Below are 12490 nucleotides of genomic sequence, written 5' to 3' on the forward strand. Positions count from 1 at the left end.
TGACACCTAACATCTGGTACAAGGAGAATGAAGACTCACTAACACCATAAGGGCAGACATAGCTTCAGCACTGAGGATAGTGGAGACTACAATTGTGAGGCCAGAAATTAAACAGAAGCTCCAAACTCTATGATCCAGCTTCCTCTTTTGTATTCTTTTGAAAAATGTCATGTTTATAAGGTATTTCTCACATCCATCTATCTCCATTTCTAGGGAAATCAATAGCAATTATGGATGCAATGAGACTGACTCTGGTACTTCTGAGCCCGATTGCTCTGTCTGTCTTCTACCTGTGGATGAGGTAAAACATCTGAAAATCTGTCATTTCTATCATTGTACTTTAACTTTCTGGATTCAAAGTCCTTTTTTCCCTACTTTATCAGTCAGATTTTAACAACTGTAATTTGTGTAGTTACATATTGTCTGACTGATTAAATGCAGGAAGAAGAAAACTCAGACCTCCACCACTGAGCCTAATGACCCAGTACAGACTGGACAGGTGAGGACAGGATCTGAGAATCAGAAACTGCTGTTTATGTGTGTGGTGTGTGTTACAAAGAGAGAGAAAGAGAAAGAATGGGCATTTCCCTCCTTCATCTTGTGTGTCTTCTCTCCCCAGCAGACAGACTCTGAGTATGAGAACATGTCAGCCTTGGCCATGAACCCTGTCAGTGCAGCACAGAGAGAAGCAGCAGAGCAGCAGGAAGACAGTGTGTGAAGTCCGGTCGGGTCGGACGGATCTACGCAGGGCGCTTTGCAGGGCATGGACAAACTTTCTGCCACATTCATTGAGGTTCCAGTCAGTAAGGGATGATCTGACCGCTGCACTGGGATCTGTAAACTGGGAGCTCCTGAGATATACAGTACATGATATGGCTAATCTATGGAGTCCACTAACTGCTAGAAAAATTAGTCTTTTCCTTTTTGACAGAATAGTTGCCAGTTGTTTTATTTTCATAATATAATTTTTTGATGGGCTTCTTCTATCATGTGTGTTTCTATTACTTGTTATTCATAAATGCACTGGTGTGTTTTAATATTTCTATGTGAAGTGTGTCATGAAGCTGCTGTGCAAACACTTGAAATAAAAATGTAAAAACAAATAAATGTGTTTATTTTTCATTTGATGTAAAGTGACGATGATGAAGGTCCTCCAGGCTAAAACGAAATGGGGTTCTTCTAACTGACATAACGTGCCTAACATGGAGCCAAAAAGTACCACAAACTACCATAAAGCGTACCACAAACTACACTACACACCAACTACACACCATTGGTCGATATACTGAAATTCAATGTAGAGTGTACCATCAACCAGCAGGTGTCAGGATTAACCTATTTTATTCATACTGTAATACTGTAATATATCCTACATTAATATAGACACAATTTTGTGATTATAAATCTTTATATTTCCTGGTAATTAATTTTTGAATCTTTAGGAGGAATCTCAGAGTATTCACTTAACGATTAGGAATATGGGCCGTCGTCTCCTCTGGCTTATGTGGGTTTTGCTTGACAGAAGACACTAACAGTTCACACCACACAGACATATAGACATATAGACATTGGGTTGAGGGGGAGATCAGGGTCAGGTGAAGAAGTGAGGGCTTCATTTGACAGCATTGAAGTTGACTTTAAATATTCTGCAATCCCATTTCACTATTCTTTGCTTTCACTTGATGTCACAGCACTGCTCATTTTATACTGGCCAAAGTGGCACAAGTGGAACCAACAAATAAATAGCTGATATGGACCAATGCAGGGGTAAAGCTACTAAAAAGATACAATTCGCTCCTGATGGACATGTTCTGCAGTGTATTAACATCTCACTGAGGTCTGTATCTTCCTCTGACTGATGCTAAGTTGTTTCCACCATCAGCAAACCACAGATCATGTGTTCACCACCGACAGCTTCACATCTCTCTGCCTTCACTCTGACAACTTTGACACCTTTGTGATATGAACACACTGTTTAACACTGCTGCATGTTACATGAGGAGCCAACAGACTCTCTCTATAAAAATGTCCAAAACAGATTTAAGTGTGAATAGCGATAGAAATTAGTAAAGAGTTTCAAGTACTGATGCTCTGCAGCTACAATACCACATTTTTATTTCAGAATATGACATCAGTTTTGTTGGTCCCACAACTCTATTTTGAGAGTAACTTTCACAGCTACATAGATTGTTTGCTTGAGGTTCATTTTACTAAGAATGGTAATGACTTAAAGGAAGGAAGTTTGTGATGTCAGAGCTGCATGCTTTGTGCCAATCGCCCTCACACTGACCAAGACTATTCTGTCCAAAGGCAGAACTTCTTCTACATGCTCACCCTTCATTCTGTCAGTAGAGTGCTGTTGATTTTGACAAATGGGTTACATGCTTGCTTGTTTGGATGGGATTTCATGAATGTAGCATTTGTGATACGGCTGCCTCAAATATTGTTATTCAGTCATCTTTCTGGAAGTTGAAGGACTACTGCAGCCATGTTGTTGGTAGAAGCTGGATGTGTGTTTGTGGCTTTGCTCCTGTACCTCTCAGGTATGAAGTGATGGTGTTTATACATCTCTTGTCAAATAATGCTCATTAACTGTAAATTGGAGTTGTGTTTCTACACTACACTGTCAGTTAGCCAAGTACAATGGTCATGGTACTTTTGTCTGTGTTTAGGAAATATTGTTTTACTGAATATTAGTAGTTGAATTGTGGAAAGGGAACTATGCTCACTAACTGAACAGTACATTTTGAATGACACGCAAACATGTCTTTGGAAAATACATGAAATAAAAGGCACTTAATTTACAGGGTGCTATCATCGTTCAATGATTAGTAAAGAAAATGAACATGATAGTAGAGGTGGAAATATGTCCAAAACTTTTGATAATGTAAGCTTCTGTTTCAGGATTTCTGGGGCAAGCAAAGATCATCTGTGCCTTGAAGGGCTCATCAGTGGATCTGCCCTGCTCAGTTACACATCCCCCTTTAAGCAAGAAATGGTATAATAAACACTGGAATGGCCAGAAATATGTTCCGAGAGAGATCTCTGTAGATAGAAATCGTGTTATGTATGATAAGTCTAAAGAGAGTAACTCCACTCTAACAATCAATGATCTAAGAGAGACTGATGCAAATACATACAACTGCAGAGACGCTACTGACAACTCAGAATGGAATTGGTCCAGTGGAATTCATCTCCGTGTTACAGGTACAGTGGTTCTTTGTCAGTGATTCATTACTTTTAGAATAATATCAGTATATACATTTTAACAGTCATTTTCTACACCATCATTCCAGACCTCCAGGTAAAGGTGATTCCTGTCACAGCGACAGAGGGGCAGAGAGTAACACTGATATGTAGCACCAGCTGTCCTCTGACTGAAAACCCTACAACCTACATCTGGTACAAGAATGGAGCGTTTCTCTATCAGGACTCGTCTCCCTGGTACCAACACCTGGTCAGCAGTGAGGAAGCAGTCAGATACTCCTGTGCTGTCAAAGGCTACGAGGATCTCAGAGCCCCTGAAGTCTCAGTGGGTGAGTGGTTACATTTAGCTCCTCTAACTTCTTCTAATATCTTTTAAATTCTTAATAAATTAAATGTTGTAGGGAAAAATGGGTCAGAGAAGGTATATATACTCTTGGTGACTTGCATAAGAATGAAGTTTATTCATCCTTTGAAGAAATGGGAAATAAGTACAACCTTGGTTATAAGGATTCTGGAAATATATGCCGCTTAAGAACTGTGTTCATGCAATGAAAGGTATGGAATTAAAGGGCAGTAATGTAATGGAAGATTTCTTTGTTTTACCAAGTTTACAATCTGCTTCAAGATGTTATAAAATGCTGTTAAAGGCTGAAAGTGATGATTGTGAAAAAATTAGAATTGTGTGGCAAAAAGATTTGGGATGTGAAATTGATAAGAGAACTTGGATGAATATAATTTCAAATATTGGAAAGTTTTTCACAGATTTTATTTTAGCCCTAGTAGACTGAATAGGATGGGTCTTTTGAAAAGTGATTCATGTTGGAGATGTAACAAAACTAGAGGGACATTGATGCATGCTTTGTGGGAACGCCCAGTGGTGCAAAAACATTGGGGATTATGGAAGAGGGCCTTGGCTTTTCTGTTCTGAAGACACCTAGACTTTGCCTTTTAGCTGACAAATCCAAAATAAATATTGGAAAAATACAAAAGCACCACTTTTCACAGAATGGATGGATTTGTTGATTAAAATAACTTCATATGAAATGATGTTAACTACAAGATTAGAGAATTATGATAAAGAAACAAGAGAGACATGGAAAAACTTCCTCTATTTTCTTAAAGATTCATAAAGGGGATTTTTTTTATTTAAATTTTTCTGTCATGTATCTGTCTGTAGTGTCATGTATTGGGTATATATGGCTGTATATGTTGTACGTATGATGAAAAATAGAAAATTATGATCTAAAAAATAAAAAAATAAATCAAATGTTATAACTAGCCTAATGATATTCAAGACTGTGTCATTTCTTATCCTGCTATAGATTTCCAGTTCAGTACATTGTGATGAAGTTCATCAATATAAGACTGCATGTCATTTCTTTTCCTCCAGATTCTGTCACATCGACCTGCTTTAGTGTGACCTACGCTGAAGGGAGGATGTGTTCTTCTGAGCAGCCCTGCTCCATCACATATCCCACAGGTTAGAGATATATTAGCGGTTATCCATCCTGTCTACTCAGCAAGTGACAACAGTAGTTTAAGAGTGCATTAAATAATCTAGAAAGTTTATCAACATCTATCGGCAAACGGTAAGAATTGCATCAACATCAACAGAACTTGTCTTCTACTACACAAGTCTATGGCAAAACCCATAAAATTACAACATTTTACCTTTTGTTACTGGCACAGTGACTTCAATTCTATAGCTCCTGTCTTTTTGTTTAATAAGCATGCTTTGCTATTTCACATTAAACAATATAATCTCTCTAATCAAAATTTGCCATGCCATTCAGTAACTGATGAAAAGTATATTTATCATCTCCCAACAGAACTACATGTTGAAGTGACTTCTGCTACCAGAAGTGGACGGTTTGTCACACTGACCTGTAGCACCAGCTGTACTCTGACTGACCCCAAACCCACCTACACCTGGTTCAAGAATGGAAACTTTGAAATGTACAAAGACCAGTTCACTGTTTCCAGCCCCTCTGTTGACAGCTTCTCCTGTGCTGTAAAAGGCCATAATGATCTCCGCTCTCCTGCAGTGTGTGAGTATGCAGCAACTCATGGTACTGTATAACTTAAGGTAGGAAACACTTGTTTCATTAGTCTGCAATGTTTGAAAAGCAATAAGAAACATGATCTGAATAATACTCAAACATATTAATCAAAATATGTGTTTTTCCTTGTCACACCATATTTATGAGATTAATATCATTGTTTAACTATTGTTTTGTATTATATAGATATTAGGAGGTTAGGGGGAGAGAGCGTGTGCATCTGCATGTGTTACGCTCTCCAGGAAAAACTCCTCACTCCCTCCCCGGCCCACAGGGGGATCTGGGGACCGTGGAGCACATCAGGAATTGACAACGAAAGAATTGGGGAAAAAAATGGGGAAAAAAGAATAGAAATATCTGGGGTGTCCTGGTGGCTCTGTGGTCTAAGGCACATACCATATAACTGTGACATCCTGGGTTCAAGTCCAGCCCAGAGCCTTTATCACATGTCATCCCCTGCTCTCTCTCTCCACTCCTTCCTGTCTCTCTTCACTAGACAATCAAATGAAGCAAAAATATCTCTAAAAAAGTGAGATTTCACTTTCAGTCTTTCATCTATATTTCAGGTACTGAGGGTAAGAACTGCTGGAGTGTGAATTATGTCAGCAGGAGAATCTGTGCCCTGGAAGGCTCTTCAGTGGACATTTATGGTGATTACTCATATCCCATTGGTCAGCAGCCCAAGCCTAAATTTCAGTATGCTATAAGGAAAACTGGCAAGGTGCATCCTGAAAGTCTGATCCAAGATGCACGTCATGTGTATCATGAAAACATGGAGAACCAACACATCCTGAGAATCAAAAACCTGACAAAAAGTGACTCAGCAGAATACAGATTCAGATTCCTAATAAATGAACGGGAACTGCAACATTCTGGTTTTCCTGGAGTGACTTTAATTGTGACAGGTAATCCTTCATTTTTGTTCTTCCACACAGAATGAGTATATTTCTTCTTCACCATGCACTAGCAGCAATCAGCAGTAATTACAGCCCCCCCATCAGGCCAATCCGTTTTATTATTTAAACGCTGTGACATTTTATCTCTGCAACTGCTGTGATCATGTATTGTGTTGAATTCATGGCTGCACACCAATTTCCCCAGTAGGCACATGACAGTCTTGAATAGTCTTGAGTTAATGAAGCTATGGTGAAAGTTAAATCAGGAAGACTGCTTTTCTAACACACACTCTCTCTCTAGTTTTAAAGATAAGGGATATTCCCATGCTGTCAACTTCCCACACTGTCAGCTGTCATTTCCTCCTTCTGCTAATTATATTTGACCAATCAGATCTCTCCATGTGTTCTGAAAACCAGTCATCATGCTGCTGCCAGAATCTAAAACTGTTCTGCCGTCAGCTGTCATTTTATCTTCCACCCCATGAAGATAATTTCATGATGGGGTCTAATTGTGAAAGCCGTAGGGCTGGACAATAATTCAATATTATCGTTTATCGTCTTTCAGTGGAATTATATCATGATGATATGAAGATATTTTGATCTCGTGACACACATTTCTGCTGTCTAAATTGATGATGACAAGCAAATTTTACTTAAAAACTCTCATAAAATGAGGTATGGTAGGAACATTATTTGAATATTTCTGTTTTGTTTGACACCACACCTAACATTACCATTCGGTTCAATGAGATGAACATTAATTTGATTATTTAACGTGATTTTGCATACATGAACCATATCGTGATATATATTGATATCGAGAAAAATCCTTATGATTATCATGATATTGATTTCAACCATATCGCCCAGCCCTAGAAAGCCGTACTTTAAATTCTAGACTCACCCGGAGTTTCAATAATGAAATAAAAACTTCCTTCACTTAGTCTCTCCTGACTGAAATATATTTCTTTTACAATGAGTAACCAGTCTAACCATCTTCCAGCCCTGACAGTGCAGGTGACTCCTTCTGCTGTGGTGACAGAGGGCCAGAGAGTAACACTGACCTGTAGCACCAGCTGTCCTCTGACTGACAACACCACCTACATCTGGTACCAGAACAGACGACCTCTGACCCCGTCAGAGAGCCAGAACAAACACCTGGTTCTAGACCCAGTCCGCAGTCAGCATGCAGGAAAATACTCCTGTGCTGTCAAAACCCTCCAACACATCATCTCCCCTGAAGAGACTCTCACTGTCACAGGTGAGCACAGCTTTAAGATATTTGATGAGGTGTGTTTAGGTGTTATAAATTCTTTTGCATTTGAAATTGAGATGGAAATCTCCAACAAATTGCATATTTTCTTATATCACATTATGCATAATTATCTGCATTGGTAAGAATCGCAAACATATTACATCACACTCTGACTGGTGGAAGTTTTATTAACATCTGTATAAAGTTAATCTCAATCCAGACCCTCCAAAAAGATTTATCAGTGTGAGTGAGTCCCTCTGGTGAAATAGTGTGTAGGTCAGTGACAAAGGCTTGCAGCAATGATGCCAGGCCTGCAGATAAGTACATCTGGTTTGAGAAAACTGGAAATCAAGGGCTTAAACCTATTATTACCTTTGCTGAAGATGAATGCCGGCAGGTAGGTACTCCACCACTGGAATAATCTGAAAATTAAATGGGACAGATTTGGTATTTGGGGTGGGAAGTGATTTGTAGATCAGTCAGGCGATGCAGGCATCAACAGTCTTTCTGGAGTCCAAGTGACAGAAATCTATCATAGTGATGGACAACTTTACTCCTTAACATCAATAATTGAACTAAAAAATGCTGTTCCCCCTAATTCACATATCATTTGATCACAGGGACATGGACATCAGCAGCAGCTGCAGGAACCGCTGCTGTTCTCCTGGCTATCATACTCCTCTCTGTCTTCCTATGGATTAGGTGAACAATACTGTGCTCTGTTTCAGAACAACGGCATTCAATCTCTTGTCTAAAATTCATTCATGTATTCATGTATTCATTCATTTCACTAACCAGAAGAAAGAGGACCTCCACTAAACCCCTTGGACCTGGGACACCAGACAACATGGTGCAGGTGAAGTACAGCAATTAAACAATTCCACTGCAAAATAAAAACATTCCTCTCACCCATCCTGGCTGCCTTGAGGTGGAATGACCTTCCCACCCCAGTCAGGGCAGCAGCCTCCCTATCCTCCAACTCATCTCTTCAGAAAGCGCATCATGTCCCTCTCTCTTGTCTTTTTTGTCCCACCTAAATCATACTCTCCTTTCCCCTACCCCTGTCCTGTACCATCATCCTCTACCTTTTGTTAAATATTGAATATCAGCCAGTTGTGTCATCTACCGCCGATATGATGGAGGTTCCTCCCTGACCAGAACTACATTAAAACAGTCTGTAAAACCTGCAGTCATTGAACTTGCATGATGATGATGATGAAGAACCACAGTCATTTATTTTATTCATTTTATTGTTCAATAATGTTTTTTTTTGTAAATTCATTCTTCATTTGAAGGCAGCAATGTATCCCAGAGATTTCCCTACCATTGATTGGTGGGTCACCCTGCCTTAAGACATTAAAATCATTTCATTAGTATCTGTTTCAGTGAAGTTTTAGTGCCACATGATAGTTTAAATGCAGATTCAGAGGCTTTTCCATCCTTTTTTAGGAATTAAAATGGTGCAGTTTCAAGATACAGAACATCGGCTGACTGCACCTTCAATATAAAAATATATATGGGAATAGTATGGGAATCAGCTTTCAAAAGCCCAAATCGGTCAAACCCTAGCTGCAATCATTTTATGTTGCTCTGGATAAGAGGATCAGCCAAACTCTAAAAATGCAGTGTAATGTAAAAATATTATTCTCTATGTTGTCTCCCCATCAGTTAAACCCTGGTCCTGTGTATGACAACATCTCAGCTGTGGGCCAGAGCCCCATCCCTGCAGCACAGAGCAAACCAACAGAGCAGCCTGACCTTCACTACGGCAGCGTCTGCTTCTCTAAGAACCAGGAAGTTCCTCTCTACTCCACCGTCCAACCAGCTCAGCCCCAGAGACAGGAGGAGGTCCAGTATGCTGCTGTCAACTTCAACAGATCCAACAATGATGCTGGGTGAGCATCTCTTGTCATTACAACTGGACTAGCTGGAACGCTACACTGAAATGTCAAATGTCAAACTTTTAAAGGCCATAACTGCTTCATTCATTCTATGCAATATCTCAGACTGGTCTGAATTTTACAAAACTTGGAAGGATGACGCATTTTGGCACTGTGTTCTGGCATTTCAAAAACATTACACCAATTGGCTTGATGGGGGTGCTGTAATTAATGGTCAAATTTTCAAACTTTGAAAGGCCGTGACTCGTACACCGCAAATCCAACTGACAGGAAACTTGTTACACACATCCAGCTATCCTTACAAATTTTGAGTGAGCTCTACTTAAAGGAATAGTTCACCCAAAAATGAAAATTCAGTCATTATCTACTCACCCCCCATGCCAGCTGTTTGTTAGTCCATACAGCAGACCCTGAGCTCCACAGCGGAAAGGCTGTAAACAACTGAGGTTGCTGTGAACTGACTTAAAAAAATGACAGAAAATAACCATAAAATGGCTCCATGCAGCTCGTCCAGCATAATGCAAGTCCCCGAAAGCCAACCGATCCCAAAGTGACTTGAAAAGACAGACATTTACACCATTATTTAGCTGAAATCGCCTCTCTAGCTGTTGAAAAGCTCACATTTGCGCACACCGGAGATCAAGGAGAACTACATGTGTAACGTTTCTCGAATTAGCTACCAGAAACAAGACTTCCGGTTTGGCCACTTAGCCTCCAAATAAGCGCAAGATTTTAAATAGGTAGAAATACTGTTTTAAACCATTAACTTTATATGTAATCGTCAAATGCAATAAATGAGCACCCGTATTAATGTTTGATGACATAATAATAATGAAAAATGCCATAATATGTTCCATTTTATCTATAAAAACTCCATGGATTTAGAGCTGCAACGATTAATCGATTAATCGATTAATCGATTAGTTGTCAACTATTAAATTAATCGCCAACTATTTTGATAATCGATTAATCGGTTTGAGTAATTTTTTAAGAAAAATAAGTCAAAATTCTCCGATTCCAGCTTCTTAAATGTGAATATTTTCTGGTTTCTTTACTCCTCTATGACAGTAAACTGAATATCTTTGGGTTGTGGACAAAACAAGACATTTGAGGACGTCATCTTGGGCTTTGGGAAACACTGATCGACATTTTTCACCATTTTCAGACATTTTATAGACCAAACAACTAATCGATTAATCGAGAAAATAATCGACAGATTAATCGACAATGAAAATAATCGTTAGTTGCAGCCCTACATGGATTACACTATGCAGAATACATACAGAACAGAGACTAAAGTGGACATCAAACATTAGCATGGAGTCATTTTATGGTTATTTTCGGCTATTTTTTTAACCGTGAAGTCAGGTCCCCAGAGCTCAGGGACTGGACTAACAAACTTCACCCGAGTTTCAGCTGGCATGGGGATGAGTAGATAATAAATGAATTTTCATTTTTGGGTGAACTATTCCTTTAAGGGTCAACATTTTTAACTCAAACATGGTATCTAAGACACCACTGGTACAACTAATTGAGCTCAAAATTTAAAACTCTGAAAAGCCATAATTGCTTGTCTGATTTTGATGAAACTTGGAGGGATGATGCATCTGGTTACTGATTGGCCCGTCCCTGCATCATTCATAGGGGATGACATGTTTACTTAGCCTACTTATTTAACAGGTTGCTTTCAATTTGCGACTGTAAAGAGTTGTGACCATGTTAACCACAATTGAAAAAAATTGGCTTTTTTTGAAAAGACAATACACAAATTTTGAAACACTTTGCGAGATGATTAACTTACTAATGTGTTGTTGTTTTTATTTCAGGCTCAGTGACTAGGCAGTGGATCCCTACAGTTTGTACAAACCCCAGAGTCTGAAGGCGTGAACACACGCACTGTCCCTGTGGTGTATAAAACAACCTTTCAACTTCAAGGAAACTCTTCTATTATGTATGCATTGCATTTACATTTAGGCCTTTAGCAGATGATCTTATCTAGAGCTAGGCTATATAGCTATACTGTGAATGAGCAGGAAGAGGTTCAGTGCCTTCAAGGACATTTCAGCAGCACACATGACTGATGATAGACACACACTGGCTGTTTTGGAGAATTGAACCTGTGACCTTTTAATTACAAGATTCTGTCAAACCTCTCCATGGTCCAGCCCACCTTGCTAACTTCTCTAACTCAAGTTACTCAAGTATAGTCATGACATGCTGAGCAGACTTTCACACTCTGTAAAGTAAGAACAAGCTATCTATTTAGTGATAAAAATAAAATAAAATTAAAAAAAAGCATTTGTAGTCAATGTTTATGAAAGTGACATTAATTTTATAGTCATACTAATGCCTTAGACTTGGTGACCAATCTTGATAACGTTAGCTAACGTTAGCTAGTCAGCTAGGCTAGGTAAGCTAGGTAGCCTAAATCAACGGCTGGGTGAACAAATCCGTGAGGCTTCTTTGTGCTGCTAAGCAACGAAAGCAGTGCATGTTGTTGTGTAGACTTTTCCTTCTCTAAAGTTTAATAATATTTCTTGTTGATTCTTACTTGGATTACTTTGATAACAAGTGTTACATTTGGAAAGCTAACGTTATAGCCAAGTTAGTTAAAAATACTCACCAGACGTTAAATGATCTTAGCAGATCCTGTGCTGCTTGCATTGACGTCTTTGCGATGATTGATGCTATCCATAGTTGTCTTCTGATTTCTGGCAATTGTTTTTTAATCACCCTGATTTTTGGAAGTCTATACCATCGTTTTTTCTTCATTTAACCATGGTGTTTGTAGCAAATCGATGTTGGTGTTCTCCCAAAATGGCCGCTAGAGGGTTCTAGAAAAACGTGGTAGTAAAATGTTGCTATTTTAGGCTTCTCTCTTTTTAACTGTAGTGACACTTGCATTTTTGGTTTATACTGTAATAACCAGCTTTGTTTTATTCTGAAAATACATTATTTTGCATTGCATTTCAAAACATATTATTTAATACAATAATGTTATTGTGCAAAACCATGCTACATGAATAAAATTGACTAAATTATTCTCGTATTGTCCATGTACCTTGAAATGTTTAACAGTCAAACAGAGAGTGATCTGGCCAGTGACAATCCCACTTCTCTATTCTTTGGTTTCACTTAAAGTCACAGCACCTTTCATTATATGGCTGCAAT

At 38.8% G+C, this 12490-nt stretch overlaps 2 protein-coding genes and 1 long non-coding RNA gene across 4 annotated transcripts; all 3 read left to right on the forward strand.

Annotated features, from left to right (window-relative positions):
* Positions 1-211: 211 nt before the first annotated feature.
* LOC139653071 (uncharacterized) lies at positions 212-936 on the forward strand. Of its 2 annotated transcripts, none has more exons than XR_011695983.1 (3): positions 212-301; positions 442-499; positions 620-936. It is a non-coding gene; the product is annotated as an uncharacterized lncRNA (long non-coding RNA). The 2 variants fall into 2 exon arrangements; XR_011695982.1 differs by having other exon boundaries at positions 623-936.
* Positions 937-2406: 1470 nt separating this feature from the next.
* LOC139653068 (uncharacterized) lies at positions 2407-5684 on the forward strand. The gene is made up of 5 exons (XM_071530026.1): positions 2407-2543; positions 2905-3207; positions 3297-3536; positions 4598-4687; positions 5037-5684. Exons 1-5 carry the CDS (start codon positions 2489-2491, stop codon positions 5285-5287), a joined length of 939 nt encoding a protein of 312 aa, XP_071386127.1. The 5' UTR covers positions 2407-2488; the 3' UTR covers positions 5288-5684.
* Positions 5684-12185, forward strand: LOC139653069 (uncharacterized). The gene is made up of 6 exons (XM_071530027.1): positions 5684-6172; positions 7167-7424; positions 8039-8120; positions 8217-8274; positions 9087-9313; positions 11146-12185. The coding sequence occupies exons 1-6, from the start codon at positions 6040-6042 to the stop codon at positions 11156-11158; spliced, it is 771 nt and encodes a 256-aa protein (XP_071386128.1). The 5' UTR covers positions 5684-6039; the 3' UTR covers positions 11159-12185.
* The last annotated feature ends 305 nt before the right edge of the window (positions 12186-12490 follow it).

The sequence above is a fragment of the Centroberyx affinis genome, unplaced genomic scaffold (genome assembly GCF_046629955.1).
Source record: "Centroberyx affinis isolate AG114_WGS23_722 - 3 ecotype Tasmania unplaced genomic scaffold, CSIRO-AGI_Caff_v1 ptg001860l_1, whole genome shotgun sequence".
Lineage (NCBI taxonomy): Eukaryota > Metazoa > Chordata > Actinopteri > Beryciformes > Berycidae > Centroberyx > Centroberyx affinis.

Excerpts from the sequence above, each read along its gene's own strand:
- LOC139653069 (XM_071530027.1), top strand. The coding sequence starts at position 6,040 with ATGGAGAACCAACACATCCTGAGAATCAAAAACCTGACAAAAAGTGAC. Across the intron at positions 7,425-8,038 it reads AGAGACTCTCACTGTCACAG|GGACATGGACATCAGCAGCA; the intron begins GTGAGCACAGCT and ends ATTTGATCACAG. Across the intron at positions 8,121-8,216 it reads TCTGTCTTCCTATGGATTAG|AAGAAAGAGGACCTCCACTA; the intron begins GTGAACAATACT and ends TTCACTAACCAG.
- LOC139653068 (XM_071530026.1), top strand. The coding sequence starts at position 2,489 with ATGTTGTTGGTAGAAGCTGGATGTGTGTTTGTGGCTTTGCTCCTGTAC. Across the intron at positions 2,544-2,904 it reads TTTGCTCCTGTACCTCTCAG|GATTTCTGGGGCAAGCAAAG; the intron begins GTATGAAGTGAT and ends CTTCTGTTTCAG. Across the intron at positions 3,537-4,597 it reads AGCCCCTGAAGTCTCAGTGG|ATTCTGTCACATCGACCTGC; the intron begins GTGAGTGGTTAC and ends CTTTTCCTCCAG.